Source organism: Homalodisca vitripennis, chromosome 5 (assembly GCF_021130785.1).
Source record: "Homalodisca vitripennis isolate AUS2020 chromosome 5, UT_GWSS_2.1, whole genome shotgun sequence".
Lineage (NCBI taxonomy): Eukaryota > Metazoa > Arthropoda > Insecta > Hemiptera > Cicadellidae > Homalodisca > Homalodisca vitripennis.
Window position 1 is genome coordinate 106,064,695 of NC_060211.1, and position 18,300 is coordinate 106,082,994.

The 18,300-nt window shown below is 33.2% G+C and overlaps 1 protein-coding gene across 1 annotated transcript in view; it reads right to left on the reverse strand.

Moving 5' to 3' along the window:
• Positions 1 to 18,300, reverse strand: part of LOC124363571 (probable G-protein coupled receptor CG31760) — a 100,304-nt gene that overhangs the window by 22,757 nt on the left and 59,247 nt on the right. Inside the window, exons 3-6 of the mRNA XM_046818826.1 lie at positions 7,074 to 7,260; positions 5,753 to 5,969; positions 2,901 to 3,065; positions 940 to 1,066 (exon numbers count right to left, since the gene is read on the reverse strand). Coding sequence (XP_046674782.1) covers positions 940 to 1,066; positions 2,901 to 3,065; positions 5,753 to 5,969; positions 7,074 to 7,260 — 696 coding nt within the window. The remainder of the gene's footprint in view (positions 1 to 939; positions 1,067 to 2,900; positions 3,066 to 5,752; positions 5,970 to 7,073; positions 7,261 to 18,300) is intronic.

The window sequence follows — 18,300 nt, forward strand, 5'->3', positions numbered from 1 at the left end:
ATTATATCTTCACATGTATATTCAACGTCGATTAAATTTTAAGTGTGTGGAGTAAACATGTGAAATATTCTTTTTCAAACTGAAAAATTCTGAATATATATATCTTAATTGTACATCTTTTTAAAAACACGAAATTACTTTTTAATTTTATAATTGAAATCGTCTTTGAAATAGCTGTATAGAATATACACAATGAGTTATTCAGCACCTCTGGAACTCATCAATTTTCTTATATTGTTCACGAGGCTTCGGTATTGAAACAGCCTTCAGTGTTACACCGTAAGAACAAAGTTAAACTTCAAACACTTTTACACACTTTTCTGAAAGTAGAATTGATTAACGCGCTCAAAGGCAAAAAGCTAACAAGTTTCTCTTGTAAAGTTAATTTTTTATATTAAATAAACTATGAAGCACAAAACAGATTGAAATATTGTTCTGAATAACTAATTAAAGCATCCAGAAAAATTAGAAAAAGTGTATTGATCGTACATTGTGAAAGCTCCTTTTTTTATTGGAGTTCTTTTATTTATTTAAAAACAAACACTACAATAATACAATTTTTATTTGTGAGTTCTTTCGTTTTTAGACAACTAATGATGTTTAAAGGGCTGCCACACAAAGCTAAAATTGTGGTTTTTTAGTGTTTTAAAATTAAAATCATATTTAAAAATACGCCACGCATAATCCTACGAGGAAAAATGTAAAATTGTTTGATATATTTGATAGTACATAAAGTCAACATGTCCATGTTGTTGTTATGGAGCTAAATTTAAAATTGTCCCAGGACATAATATGTCTTTTAACGTCAATTTTGAGTAATAGGAGGTTCAAATAATAACATAATCTATTCCAACAATGAATTATTCGTAGTCTAATAGGACATAAATTTTCGATGGGTGAGATCAAAAGATGTCTGTAAATTACAAGATGGGTTCCTACCTGGGTTGTGTTATGGCACTTGTGTGAGCCTCGAAAGACATGCACTTGTCGAAGGTCGTGACCTGAGTCGCACTGGTTCACCTCTAGCCCAGACACGTCCACGTCAAAACTGAGCAGCCCTTTCACTCTGGAAAGTAATTTTCCTTTTAAATAATACCAACTTATGAACTATTTTTATATCTTAAGTATTAAAATTTAAACATAAAAAATACATTTAAGTATTTTTCATTTGTAAATTATAACAGTTATACGAAGTTATAACTAAAGACAGATTGCATTAAGTAAAACACTATAGCGAATTTAAAGAACAGTGACTCCTTTTGTGAATAATATTAGTGTCAATTGCTTATTCCTCACCCTGAGAATGATATAACTACGTAACTAAAGAAAAAGATGTTGACAGCTTTGACGGCCTTTGGACAAAATGATACGGGACGGCCCTCTCTCTCCCTTGAAATTATTTACTGTGATATCCAAGTTCGTAGTTGATAGTACTTGAGTGAATAAACAGAAACGTAACAGTCATGAGTAAAACAATTTTACAGTTACAAAATTTCATATTTCATACACTGCTGTTAAATGTGGACAAATATATTACTGGCATTTTTTTTAATAAATAAAAATTCATCAAAGGGTGGAATTTGGGTTGGGAAGGGTTTGGAATTCAGATACATACATTTTTAAAATAAATTAGTTACATTGTTTAGCTCGTAATTAATCTATTAACAAACAATACGATAAATGGAACTAGCCTACACAACAAAAGACAAAATGCAAAGGTAACTCAGCAAATGAAGCACGCTTTAGTTAACTGTCAACACGTCATGAACTATGCATATACCGTTAATCTTCAGAGCTCATCATCTTACAGCTGTTGAACATGTTAATCCTCACAATCCTAGTGTCAATGTTATATGTTTGTGGAGTGTCGGAAAGTTTCAAAATGCTAAAACATAGTTCAAGCAGGAATAAGTAAGCATCAAACAATTTCTCAGATATTTCGAACCATACAGAATACAGAGTATACTCTCCTTCTAATAAGAATATAATGTATATATTTTTTATAAATTTGTGTAAAGTACCCTGTCTAACAAAGTCCAGCCAAGGTTATAAAAAACCTGTCTAAAAACTGGGAGTTTCACTGGTTTATGTTTGGAAAATAGGATCTATCGATATTTAGTGATTTTATCATTAAAGTTTTCTGTTTATGTAATCATCCAGCTATGTTATCTTCTATTCTGGCCCCAAAGATTTGAAACTATAAATACACTTTTTTTAAAATAAATATCAGTAATTTAAATCGTTAGCCTGTATATAACCAACAGAGCAATATAAAATATAATAGCTACTGCGGGAATGGTTGATTCATTTTGAATGTTGAGTTTAGCTCCAGTTCACCTTCCTCTTGGTGCAGACTGACTCCTGGAATGTGGAGTTAGGTTCGTCTGAAGAGATCCAAAAAAAGTCGGCGACAAGAAGCTCAAAATCATCGTTAAGACTCTTAGGATCTCTTCAGACAGACATGACTCCAAATTCCAGAAGTCAAATCTGTGACAGCGTCAGATTCCAGACGCTGGGCAAAGAGGAAGGTGAACTGGAACTTAACTGAAAATTCACAAAATATAGTATTATACAATATTAAGTTAATGCATAATGTAACTCAACGATTCTTTCGATATATCTATAAGACATCAAAAATTCATTGAACAAACAGGATATTTTGATAATTACTCTATAATTATATGAGTCTACAGTATGAATGAGTATTAAAAAATTTAATTCCATTACATTCATTAGTTCAAACATTTATCCGTTTCTTGAACGTGAAACAAGTTGTGGAATGTCTAACAAAGAAACCACTTGACTCGCTCTCAAAAGTGAAGAAGGTACTTTAAATGTAAGGTGTTTAATGCCCGAACTTCCAGTCCATCAAAAACACCCACTCATGATTGTTTTCTTACCCGTGTTTAGGAGAGGGAGGAATTACCACACTGTAGGACATGATCCAGAGTTTAGTGAGGCAAGAGTAGTACGGGAATGTCCACCAGCCACGGTACGCCATGAAGTCTGGGCTGGACATGAACTTTGGGGAGCGGAGTGTGGGGCTGGTCTGCGCATCTTCATACCTTGAGGTAACAGTGGTACATCAGTAAACTCACAATTGTAAAACACGAAAATACTGACAAACCATTCTAGGACTGTCTGAATAAATCGATAGAAATTGTTATAGAATAGTTTACAAAGACTTATAAGTCTTTATTTCATCAAAATACTCGTACTATACATTTGTAACCCATTTTTGCCGTGATCTGTTATTACTTCTCTGTCCAACAGTATTACCTTACTGGTAGTGAATGTAATTAATTTTAGGTCAATAAAGTACATTCTTTCAGTAATACAAACATTTTGAGTAATCCCAAGTAATGGAAATTTAATTCTAACCTTACGGTTAAATATAATATTCTAATACATTATTGAATTGAATACATATTGAATGGGTATTGAAATATTTTCTATTCCTACTTGTAAAGAATATTACCATGGAAAAAAACTCTGAACTATTTCTATAAAGCAATTAAATTTGAAAAAGGTCGACCTCGATCGGCCTTAACTCTCTGATTTCCCCGACGAGGAAAGCCGTAGTGGCGTAACTTCAAAGGTCTGGCCCGAAGTAATGTACAAACAGTTCCAGCCTAGTGTCCTTGGTGATAAGGGGGTTGGTTAGCCGGTAGTCCGTGAGACAACGAAAGTCCGGCACTATTGAGTGGACAACGAGCCTCTTAGTGTGCGCAAAAAGCATTTTAACCTCCTCCTCAAAAGATTCTATCTGTAGAGAATACTATCGTGGAAAATTCTGAACTATTTCTATATAACAGTTAAGTTTGAGGTGTTGACTTGTTGAACCTTGGTTACAATTAAGAAATAAACTATATCAAAGGCTTATCCAGGAGGATAATGGGACGAATCCCTCTCCGAATTAAGAAATACCAACTATATTGAATGATAAGAGATTGGATCCCAAGATAAGTACAGTGATAGGTGTCAGTAATACCCATATTTTGCTACATAATTTTTGCTTGGATCTTATTATTATTATTAAAAGCTGAATTTTTCGTTCTTGATGAGGGCATCGAGGCAAACTCAGTCGCGGTATCGGGAACATAATTGATTTGGACCAGAAATACTCCTAAACACGCCAAATTTGACATAAGAGTTAGTTCCTCAACCTCTGATAGTCTAACCATGAACACTGAAATAATATGAAACTGATCGTATGCCTACTTACGTCTGAAAATATCATAGAGGATCATCATACTACATCAAAAGTGTTTTGACAATGTAAGCTACGGGCTGTGATTATAAAAAAAACCGCGTGCGAAGACGCAGGTAACGACTAGTAACTAGATCAAATATTTTGTCAATTTTAAATGTATTGAAATCATTTAAAATCATCACATAACATTTGTGGAATAAATAATGGAAATGGGTCTAAACCTCGCATACATGTTACCAATCAATCAAGTTGTGATTAATCAATGCCAGTAAACATTATACATACTATAATGCATGCCCATCGTCAAGTTAATTTAAAATGTAGCTGTTGATTCATAATATCACACTTAAACGTAACATTAAACGTAAACATTCATCCATTTTTATTCATTATCTAGTAGATTCACACTGCAGTCATCCTGTTGTTTTCAACTAGGCAGTCTCCCAGTTAAATACCATAACCTTGTCCGCACAATAAAATTCTTAGGATGCTAAAAAGCACTTTTTTATGGAACTTGGTTAACTGGTGTTAAAATGAAAATTTCGTGACGGCAGGTATTCATCATCTCCCAGTACAGTAATTGCTCTGTCTCTAGGTTCACATTCGTTCACATCACGGCCCCTTTTGAGAGGGGGCATTTAGGGAGACAGAAAAGTATTGTTTGTAAAACATAGGTCAAGATGAAATCAACTGTTGCAGCTTTTTGAATCCTGGTTTGCATGACTGGGTCACAAATCAGCAATTACCCGAACTGCTTTTTTTGAAGCCTGAATACTCTTAGAATCTTGTTTCCTGCGCCAGCACCCTACACAGTGTTACTAGGATAAAATGTGGGTAAATCAGTATATAATACGCCACCCTGAGTAGGGCAGTATTTAACCAACTTTCTCGACATAAATTCCTGAGGATAATTTTAAACACTCAGAATTACTGGTATTATCTGTATTCCTAGGAATTTAGATTATGGACTTCCTCAATCATGATGTCGTCCAACATGACAGCTCCACCACAGTCAAGGTCCATAGAGCGCAGAGCAAATTTTATACAGTTTGTTTCTGCAATGCTGGTTTTTAGATTCATGTGATTGAATCGCTGAACGCAAGTATTCAAATCTTTAAAGAGGTGTTGTTTTAACAAAGTTAATTTTTCACTGACACAGAAATTGGTTTTGTCTACCGACACAAATCAATGTCGTTGACGTACGTTAAAAACAAAATTATGCTTATTGATGCCTGTGAGACTGCATGTCGTAGCTATGCTGATTTTGAAAACTTGTTTGAAACGGATTGTCACTAAAAAATACTGGGGCTATTGACGTGGCCGTCCTCGAATCCCGCGAGAATTCAAATTATTAAGAAATGTTTTGTGACTAACACAGTCAAACGCTTTATATAAAGCGAGAAACAAGCCTAAGGAGGTTTGTGTATTGTGTAGTCCCTCTACAACTATCTCGACCAGTTTTACTACAGCGTCAACTAACGACTTATGGGTTACCGGACAGAGTATATATTGACTTTTTAACATTTAGCATCCACATACCAGGGCACACTGGGGTCAGGGCGTGCCCCAGGCCGCAGCATGTCATCTGTAACACGACGAGCGCCCAGATCTACGATCTCGTGGGAATCTGTGGTAGCCTTCCTCCAGATGGCGACGCTGGTAAGGTGGCCGGTAGAGGCGTTGAGTGCCAGTACCCGTGTCGACAGCATGTGGCGGTCTGACACCAGCAGAGTGCGGCCCACAGCATCTAGCAAGCCTACAGCATCAACAACACTCTGCTCACGCAGTCACATTACAGGCAACTGGTGCAATATTTATAATCTCGCTCAATTTCTTGCCTAAAATTGGATTAAAAGACATATATTCACACTGGTTCAAGTGAGTGATCAGGCCTCACAAGAAACATCGAAGTAAAAGGCAGTCTATGGCATTAGAGACATATTTATGTTTATATCTATTAATACATATTTAGTAAATATTATTTAACAGACACACAGTATTTTTTTTATTATGAATCATTAATATTTTGGTGCTAAATACATGTTGGTGCATATAAATTCTGTATTTGGTATCGGTGTTTCTACATATATATGTAACACTATTATAAACTAAGTAATTCAAAATGTTAATAATAATAGCCTTATTTGATAATATTTAGTTGAAAATTTAAATGAATTTAAATGAACAATAGTAAATAAAGACAGTTGGCTGTATATGGTCCTATAGTATCTATAAAATGGAAATATCACATAAATTACAGTGATTTTGTTACAGAAGAGGGTGTTTGTAAGAGCCTATGAACTGTTATTAAAACCTGTTAAACTAAACATAGTTAACAAATCTATTTCTGAATTTTTGTATTGCTACATAACTAATTTGATATAAGATCGCGCATGACAAGAAATGTTTTGAAAACACACATTGCTTATTAAATGTTTCGAAGTAGACTGTTGAAAATATTATAATTTTTAATTGTATTAGCTGTTATCTGAATTTCTCATTTTCTACAGTGTGTTTGTTCTGAGTTCTCTAAATGCAACAACATACATTGTAGCCATAACATTTTTCACCACTACTGTTGATGGCAAATATCTAAAATAAAGATTTTTTTGTGAGGAGGGTTTAGTAGAGGTTATATAAATCCATAGTTTTTTTTATTGTAAATTATACTTATTCAAATTGTTTCTGAGAATTATTTAACTTACACTCACCAGAGTTTTTTTTCTTCATGATCTGCAATACTCTAGTTTTTATACTTTATAGTAATTGTATTAATAGTACGCCTCATATTTATTCTGATATACGTATTCATGTTCGTAATTAGGATAGAGGCTAGAGATGACTGACTGTGATGTCTTACCATTGTGATGAGCTATACCCAGATCCTGCAGCAGCATGGCGATGAGATCAGCCTTCTGCCTGGCAGTGTCGTACCGCATGGGGCTGATGTGAGCGGTCAGACTGCGGTACAACTCACTGACACACAGAGTGCCCATGTTTCCTGTGGAGATGTCGTGTATCACCTCCAGCGCCTCTTCGATGTTGTTCTGAAACAATATGAAGCATAAGGATTTACCAGGTACAATAAATAACATGCTTCTGCCACCTGAAGCTGAGAGGACTGTATCCAGCTTTCGTTGATATTGTATATTGATCTTTACTGACATCATAATGACTGCCTGTTTTGATATTTATGATGAAGGGAACTATTGCTAATCTTGAGTAGGCAGAGACGGATTTGAAGATTTGCCGCCCCTGGGGCTATCCGCCCTCCCCCCCCCCCCAACCATGTAGGCTTACCTTGGTACCGCGGTGGTTTGACTAAGCTTATAATAAACTCAAATAAAATAGGTTGAATTTTCAACATTGAAGTTACACTTTTTATAGTTGCTGTTCTAGCTTTTACCATAAAATATGAGATGTTGCAACCTGGCCTGACGGCGCCGGCGGGCTCGGCAAATAATAACGATACCTTCAAGTCCCAAAGGTCCAGAGCTATCGGCTGACTACTTGCGGGCGAATGCTGTCGCGTCCCAGAACATACCATATTTCATTATGTTATGACTACGAAATAAATGGAATATATTAAGCGAATGATTGTTGAAACCATTCCAATTTACAAATTGTTATGTTTACAAATTGATTACAAATAATGTTTCACATATTTTTAACTTTAGAATAATTTATTTTTTACTTTTTTTTCCTAAAATTTGCCGCTCCCTAAATTCTGCCGCCCTGAGCTATCTCATATTCAGCCCATATGTAAATCCAGCCCTGTGAGTAGGATGATTGTATCCATGGCAGCCATTTATATGTTGGTAAATAGGCGTTCAGTACAACAGCAGCCTATAAGCTCCATCGAGAAAGCGGATACATGTGTGGTGTACTTATGTGTTTAAAATTAAAATAAAATAAAAGATGTAAAAAAATCATAAACCAATACAAAGGAGTATCGAATAATTTGACAGAACCTCGCGTCAGAAGCGCCTAGCGCCTTCTATCTGGTGCCTGCAACACCAACTGTTACCTGCACTGCGTATACTGCCTACTAATCAGGCGCATAGCCTTATAATCTTTATAGTGACAACTTTGTTGGTTGCTCTTTGATATTTTGACTCCAAAATCAATCGGGGTTTTCCTTTAACCAAGAGAAACATACGCACCAATTTGAAGTATCTAGGACTTGATAAATTCTTAAGTTATTCTAACAAGAGTTAGAATAGAAACGAATAGAATCTCGGAGAATAGAAACGATTTCTCGTAAAAAGGACCAATCGAGTTCTGAATAAATATTGCTCAAGTAATAATATTTTGTGACGTCATCGAAATTTTCTGGCCAAAAATTACAAAGATTTTGAGATGTTTGGCCTTGCCATGGAACAGTTTGACTTTACTTTTGTTGATTGAAGACGGTTATCTGCAGCGGCGCTTACTCAGGACTTAGTGTTGGCATTTTTTCTACACGATGTGAACCGGAAATCAATTTTTTAATTTCTAATAAATTAATGGAAATTTACTATAGGACATTTGACATGTATCAAGTAGAGTAATACTTATTGGTACATATGATGTTTGTTTAGTCTCGAGAAGCCTGAGCCGTATGCTGCAATATTGCCTGCCTGGGGCGATGTGATTCTTCATCCGTGTCACAAGGAATATTGTCAGGACTTTGAAGTTCCAACCCACCTTCCCCCTCCCTGACAGTCCACATTTACATTGTGTCTCGACTTAACTTCTAACAGACTTCATGAAGACCTGTATAATTACGATGGGTCTTTAGGCCAGCCAAAGTAAATCTATGACTTGTCGCAGGTTTGTACTTATATTTTAGTAATTAAAAATGAATTTGACTCATAAAGTAATACTTTATTAAATTGTTTAGTTACTTCTTTTCAATATATGTTCTTAAAAGCTTCAAATAATTCAAAGTGTTCAATGGTTCTCGGCGGAGTGAAGAATGGCTATAGCAAAATAAATTGTGAGATTCAGTTTACCTTTGTATGTTTTGAAAAACATGATGCCCGTGGAACTTAACGTAGTATAACATCGTCCTTTCTAGAATAATAAGAAGGGAATTACATTTCATGCGAGACCGCTATCTAACCCCAATAGTTTCTAAACCCCATTTCAATGGCACATTTAAAACACAGAGTTAAAATAATCTGGCTAGAAGTCCGGAATGTTGTTAATTAGTGTGTGCATACATAGGCTAGTTAGCCAAATAATAATACAATTACACTGACACGTTATTTTTGTTTTGTGAAATGAATTTTAGGGAGTTTATAATACAAGAGATATTGTGAAATGTAATTTACGATATTAATAAAATATACCAGTATCAGTGTTGTAATTAATATTAGAGGTCACTCTTTATTGTTTGCCTCGCGGGATAATCCTGGCGTATTGTACTTTATATAACGTAGTTACATAAATTGTAATATAACTTTGCAAAATGTTAACAAGGCTCGTAGACAATTCTAGTTTAAATAGTTGTAAATATCTAAAACAGTGATCAAAGATCAATTTAAATGTTAGGAAGCTTTGAGAGAAAACAAGAGATGACAGAATAATCTCTTGATATCTAAAGTGACCCGGCCAACATTTATGTTTAAATGAACCGATACAAGGAAGTATCGATGGATCCAAGAGAATGTAACTGAAGTAACTTAAACACGTGTTATCATGATTAATAGTTACACGATTATACTCAGTTCATTTACAAATTTGTTTATTGTGCAACTTGTTCGTTGCCATCATAGTTACCCATATGAGCAATGTAAAAATGTTATTTTTTATATTATACCTTTCACCTTGAACCTTTGAACCCAAACTCAAAAGAGTTGTTTCTTGGACCAAGAGGACCCAAGTACTAACCTTGAAGTCGTAAGGACCTTTCTTTCAAGAATTATCGTATGGAAAGAAACCGACACGAAAAGGTCCTGCCGGGTAAAAAAAAGGTTAAAGCAGATTTGATAGTTGTGCATTAATCATTTAAAAATTTGTTAAATTTTTTTTCTTTTTTGTTTGAAGATAATCTGAAGGCAGAGCTAGGGATGACTGATGTATAGTTTAATGCTTACCATTGTGATAAGTCATTTTATTCTAGAACGTTTTTTAGCGTACCTAATTATATCATCCTTCCTTGGAGTAATATGATAAACAGTCCGGGCTGAACCTAAATTATCTGTAAAACTCTCTAACCTCTGTAGCGAACACATCATACATTGTAAACATTATTGCAGCTGCAGTATACATGATTAATGCTTGGCTACAACATCAATACGTCAGTGGCAGAATAGTGCCAATCTAGGCACAGGTGGCAGGGGCGTACGTGTTAATGCAACTGCACTAATATGTTCACTCTGACCACTTCGAGGGGAAATCGGATGGATCTGTGTCAATTTGATCCTCCGTAGTTGCATTGATTTTGACAGCTTTATCCTGGTCAACTGTACAACAAAGTGGGGAAGTTAGAAGGGAGATTGGAATATAATTAATAATTTCAAATTCCTACCCGATTAGTTTAAGAGGTATTGAAGTAACACTAAAACAATTCTAATTATTCTGGCCTCGTGGTCTCGTAGCGGCTGAACTATTCACTGTGAATGATTCGAACTGTTCCAGCCAGTTTCCTGCACAACTAATTTTAAAGTTTCTCATTCGCTGCAAATAATCCATAAATATCGTTTTGATTATTTATATTACGCATTGTGATTATATCATCGAAATAAAAATTATAAATTACGTTCAGAATCTATTATTGTTATTCCACATGAAATTTAAATCTAACTAGTTTATTGTTTAAAAATTGCAAATGTTGAAAATAGTTTTTGAATAAAATATTTATACTTAGTTACAGCAAGGCAGAAGTACGTCACTCCTTTGTCACGTAAAATAACCTTCACTTAGGCTGCATGCGAAATTTTAGATCATATCAACATGTGTTACTAAGTCACATGTTAAAAATCATGATTGTACTCAGTTTATTTATTGTGATATTTTCTTTCCGTCATCATGGCTACCCATAAGACCAATAAATTATTCGCTTCCGCTCAGTCAAATGCTATGGAGTGACTTGCAGCATCACGGAACTTAGTGTTCCTTATATATATAAATGAAACTTCGTGCAAAATGTAAAGTCTATTGGTAAGATCGTTTTCGAGATAACGTGCAAACAGGCAAATTTAAACATTTTCAGCTGCTTCACTGACGCTCAGCCAATAATATGGAGCTAATACTAATTATATTAAATAGTAGAATTTTGTTAAATAAATCATTGCCATATTTACTATTCAGAGAATCCAAAAAGAAAAATTAACTTATTAACGTGAGCGTTACTAACAGAAAATAGTAATAAGTAAAACACGTTTATCAGTATATAGAGGTGAAATATGTAAACCTTAAAGGTAAAATCTTATGTGTCAGTCACTTTTGAGGTTATCTATTATTCGGCGAATTATTCACTTAGTATTCTAAAGATTTTTCTAAGTAATCCTCTAACGATGCGTACTTTTACATCAGAATGACTGATTACGAGTACGAGCATCTTGTTATAGTACCGTTCAGTTAGTTATCGTAAGATAACGTGATATAGGTTATGCTGGGATGTAAACTTTATTCCATATTTGTTACGATATTCATAAATTAATTCATTCCAAATTTTTTCGTATTTCAAACTACTAGACATGCGTACAGTTTATGACAATACAATGCAACAGTAAATAATGCTATTTTTTCAAAGCTCAGTAATATTTACCATGAGGAAACTCGATTGTGTAACCTTCGACCAGCATGATCACCGTCCTTTGTCCTCATTGTTTAACAAAGAAAATAGGGAACAAAGGTCATTGTTATTCTTACCAGATTGTCTTTACGATCTAGTCTCAAGTGTGAATAATTAAGGGTTCAATATTTATGTGGCTTCTTCAGTAATGTTTAATGAAAATGAAGTCTTTATGTAATCCTGTTGTTTCAGTTTTCTGAGATCTTCTAAGGCTAATCGTCTCTTCCTACTATGTACTTCATGAAATGTTATTGTTTGCATGGTTTTACAAGGTAAGGACAGCTTGGCTTTATACGTATGAATATTAATTTTACAAAAATAAATAAAACAAACACTCATTTCAATGCTTTGTACTTTTAAGTTTTTTTTTTTTTTAATTTTAATAAATAAACTCTAAATATTGTTTAAAAATGTAACAATGGAGACATAAACTGACCTTCTCCTTTTGATTCCAAGACGAAAGTATAATAAATAATGTTGACCGTACCCATTGTATATCCATATTCTGTATCTATTCTACTTTCCTTTCATACTTTGACGTTCCTTCATATAATTTACCTTTTGTTTTCAGCCTTCTTCACAAAGTACAATGCAAATTTTCCAATAAGCGTCATCATTTCACAGATATGATAGAAAACAAATCTTACTAAACAGAACTACTCGAACAGGATCGGAATTCTCGGATCAAGTATTCAGCAATGTAGACAGAAAAATAAAACGTGAAATGATTTACGTAAATGCCATAAAAATCAAACTGTTATAACTGTATTGGCTTTAAACATTTACATCATAGCCGAGTTTTGTTTTGAGCATGCGCTCTGAAATAGCAAATATGTTTTGAAATAAACAATTTATACCTAAGTTTATTGACCAATTTGTGGCTCAATTGTAACTACATACCAAAAACCCTTTATTGCAGATATGTTAATAGAACTTTGTTACGATTTTCCATTAATAATATGGTTACAATCGGGTTTAAATAAAAAGGAAAGCAATATTAGCGCAATTTGAATAGTTTTAATTTCCGATTAGTAAAGCAGGGAAGTTAACTGGTTAATATTTAAATAATGTTTCAAAAGTTATAATAGTTAATTATCAAGATTTACATTTATATTTTGCAGTGATTGAAATCTTGGCAGCTCGGTTTAAAACTTGTCTGAGTAAGGTTATCAAACAACATAATAATGGTTATTTTATTTCTATTGATATCATTTTCAAAATTTACTTCCATTCCTTATAAACACACGTCCTAATTATTATTAGGTATTAAATAGTTACTCGTACTTTTACTACTGGAAATCACTATGTTGATAGATCAAATTTTCAGTGTTTTCGTGTATTCTCTTTACTCTTTTTTACTAGTTTTGTGGACAACCTGAAACTTTGAATCTGAATCATTTATCACACTAATTGGTGACATCTACACTGCTCATGTCGTCGTGCAAAATATTGAGAAAACTCAGGATTCGAACTCTGATCCCTGGGGAGATAAGTTGAGCCTTGAGCCATTTAACTACCAGGGACAGCATACTTCTTACTCCTAGTGAACGATTAGAATAAACTGTTTGACTGAAGTTTTGAACTATAATGGAAGTGAAGTGAGTAGGCTACCATTTAGGAAATTAGAGAAATAAACATAAAAAAGATATATAACCTAAGAAGAAGGTCAACGTGACCTTAATGTGTCAAAATGTTAGTTAATTTAAAATTTAAGATAAGCCATGGAAGAGGTACCCACTCATCTTAATTTTAAAACTCATTAAAGTTCCCATTCAAATAATGCCTGGAAGTTGTTAATAACTGAGAAGATGACAGCTGATGAGGTCGTTTAATTTGTATTAATTAAACTGAGAAAGTTCTCTCAAAAAACTTTATGAAAATTCTCTTGGAGTAAATATTGAAGAATGAAAGAAGTAATAACTGAAGGAATTAAGTTATCCTTCTTAAAGTTATTGTTCTCCAACAATAAAGTAGGACATTTTGTGTTTCTTTATTTCCTTTTGAAGAAAAGTTGTAACGAAGATAGTAATTTTGCTCAACTTTTTGAAATTTACCGAGTTTTCAATTATTAATAACTTATTTTTAAACACAACCTTTTAGTAAAAATTACTGAGCGTTTGCTATCGTCAGTTTCACCTTCTGTTTCTTTTATACAGAATTCCTAATATTGCTGAAGTGAAAATAATAATAAAGTTCACTAGATTCACCTTAGAAAATTTAGAATCGATATTAATCGAATTCCGTATTACGATGTGATAACCTGCGTAATAAAATCTGATCCGTAATTATGACCTTATAGCTCAATAACTTATAGACACAAAACAAAATGTATTGGGTTAGTTACACCATTAATAATAATTCAAGAATTACAATGATCCCTGGTTTGATGGTTCGTCTTGAAAAATAGCCCAAAATAGCAGAATAACTATTTAAATAAAAGTTCACGGAAAAAAATCAGGTAAGTAGAAAAAAAATTGTTTTTATATAATAGCATAAATAGGAGTCTGATAAATGTAACCACATGTTCTGTGACAGTACAAGCCATACGTTTAATTAATTTAACCACTCTCTTGAAAGCGTAGAGTATAAGCTTGATAGTAACAACACCCCTTATTTCAACCTTTTCTGCATCCACTCTGCTGGGCACAGACTAAGGAAACATCTTGATATGATTATTAAAAGTTTTAGTAAAAATATACACTTATCTGTACAATTTAGCAATGAAGTATGCAGTGATTGGTCAATGCTGTAATGCATATATCCAATACAAAAGTTACTATCTAAAATTTACAATAAATTTAAATAGTGTTGTAAACCCATTATATAATACAGAACTTCTACAAAAACAAATTTCAAAATAACACTTTAGGAGCTCATTTACCTATGTTTTGTATCTAATTTTCTATTTCATGCTTTTGGGTTATTCGTAAATATTTTGAAATTCTGATTACTCAAAAAAAAAATTAACAGTAAACAGTGCTTAAAAGGTATGACGTAATAACATTTCGCAACATATCAGACAAGAGCGAAAATACGTAAAAGATCTCTTTGCACTGGTGTACAACTTATCTTATGATATCCCAATGATTGGGGAAGCGGTTAGAGCACAAAGCCATGCAACTGGGTTTCGGTTGGATTTTGTTTTACAATTTCATAGTCACAACCTTCCATTAAGAACAATAGGGAATATTTTTATAATTCCACAAAAATGTGTAGGTATTTCAAGTAGTAATTTGATGATTTTGAAATTATCCCCACTATATCATGCCTTTGTCTGTCTCAACTTTGAGCGCAGTTTAGTGGAAACAATGAAGAAGATCTCTCCAAATCTGGTTATCACATTTCCAGAGGTTTGCCGAGGTAAAACCTCAGAACCCGTATTGCGGGATATACATTGGGAGATAAGTTGGCGGTATTAACTCAAACTACTGAAAGACAATACAAACCTAGTCGCTTCACCGTATCTCTGTTACAATTCGCCAAGAGTAGTTACGCTATATCTAGTAAATAGTTGTTTGAAGTCTGTTCATAGGATTGCACTATTGATTGTGTTCTGATGAGGCTTTGTGTTTCATGTTTTCTGTGGTTGAAGAATTCTGAAAATTTCAAGAGAAACATTTTTACCGTCTTCTTTAACAATAGATAGGGTAGAATTCTAGGTTTCGTAATTCACAGAAAACATCTATTGGTAAAACAAGTATATGAAAATGTTTACAAATATGATTACTGTTTTGATTTAAATTGGAGCAATTGTTAACTCATACTAGAATTAACAAATTTAATAGTTCAAAAATACAATCCTTGAAACAAACATTAACACAATTGGTGTTTCTAAATTATATTGAATATATTTTGAACACAAAATAAAGTCGTGTAAGACATGACACGTGCAGTTTACAGACAAAGGATAATACCAACACAATAATTAATGTAATCACTGTTTAAGAAATCGGGTTTCTTTACTGAAACTTTTATTGCAAGGTAACTGACTATATAACTAGGCTAATTATAATATGTTAATTAGTTCAGATATAACAAACACGGCCAGAGTGATAATGAAAGCATTCAGGTAATGTTGAACAATTGTAAAGGAAATGCTTGTAGAATTGCAATATGCATTTATGTGCAACATGTACCATTATGTGCAACATGTACCATTATGTGTAACATGCATGGACGTGCATATAGGTCCACTACTTATATTCCCATGTTATAATTAAGGCCTACAAGTTACCTGATTGGAACCATATTGTTATCGAGTTTGTAAGGAGAAACTACTTTTGGACACTACTAATAATTTACTATACATATTGTATACAAATTTTGTCTTATACGTCAACAGATATTAAATGAATAAGTAGACCACACAAAAACATAATTATTCAATTAATAACACGGGTCTGCGATAGAAGTTTTATAAAATATAATCAGTGAACTTTAAAGTATTTTAAGCGATGATTGCGGGAACAATTAATAGTGAACAAATTCTATCACGTACAGTTTTGTAACAAACAGCACTTACATTTTTCGCTATTCGACGTTTTCTTACGTAAGAAGCGATTGATACGAGTAATTTGGCAACAATTTAATATAATTCCAAATGAATTATTGCGATTGCTTTCTGCAGTACACTTCTTTACGATTAAAAATAATTGGATTGAAACAGAGTTGAAATTTGAAACAGTTGTATTATTTACGTTATTTCATATAACTGTCCAAAGCAAACATTTTTTATTTTAGCCACTTTTGTAGTAATACAGGCTCTAAAGTTTACATGCCAATTCTCATGAAAATATAACTTTTTTACTTTCCAAAACTATTTCAGTAATAGGCCATCTCAATACTAACGATACCAAATTTACAAAATACAAAAAGAACTGAAATAAACAGAAGTTATTTAATCAAGGTCGAGCAGTCGGTTATCTATTGGGTTAATTTTTTCAACTAAACAAAATTCAAGTCACAACCCTTTAATATATCTTATCTAAAGACAGGAAAATATAAAAATTTGATGTATGATTTTGATCACTTCACGATGGAATTATAAGCATTTAAATTATATTTTGGAGCATCTATTATCAGACCCAAAGTCAAACGGGTAAAGATAACGATATCAATTTTTTATGTATGTAATAATACGAGTATAAAAATGGAGTGGGATATATTAATAACATTTATATGAGGTAGAAGTGTTACAATAATATATGTTTATTGAAACAAACACGTAATGTATTCATTCCATGTTTCAAACAAACTATTTTATTTCCTTAAGTCATAAATAATTATTGTAAAACAAATAAATTTCGCTAAAACTTGTGTATATCCTGTGTAAAATTCACATTCTTATCTTCAGCCATTTTATTTCGGAATCTATACAAAAATGCCGAAATGTTTATCTTTCATGTAAACTTTGTAAACATATTTTATTTTATTTTTTAGGATTAGTTGTCTTAAATAACTGTGACTTGGAAAAGTATTAACACTTTCAGAACAGTCAAATAGCTTATTACTAAGAAAGGCCTATCTGTTCATCTACACAAGAACATCCAAACAAGGTTAATACACAGATTCGCCCACGGGCGTGAACGTGTGTTCAACTGGTGGAGAAGGGCGAGAAAATCGCTACACGAAAACTGATTACGTTTCACTAGGCATCTCCTTAATATCAAGAATAACAGTGGTGCATTCTGTGTTCGGTCGTGTTAAATATATTTAACTTTAAAGAAGTAATCACGTACTCTTATGAAAAAATAACAGATACCTCCTATGAAGACGGAATAAATAGAACATTGTTCTTTTATATATATATATATATATATATTATATTATATATATATATATATATATATATATATATATATATATATATATATATGGGCCACTGGCCTGTGCGAGGATCTTATCAAACAGAATAGGGGGAGAGTCGATACAGTACGAGGTTGATAGTACTGATAAAAAGTGCAACGGTCACAGACAGGATTTGAACCTGCGCCATCTCTAACTCAGACCCAAAGTCCAACGACTTAGACCGCTCGGCCATCGACACTCCCAGGTTTTGATCACTCCATGAATAATTGTAGATATTAAAAAAAAAACAATTTAGGTAATCTTTTTCAGGCCTACACAAATAAGACAGTGACGATGGTTTTACAGTATATATGTATACATTTCAGGAATGACATATTTAATTTATAATCGTATAAAAGTACTAAATTATCTTCTCTCGATGCAACCAACCATCCTGCAACACTCCAAATGAATAGAGTTCAAGTGTAAAAAATCGGTTAACTGTTGTTATCGGTCA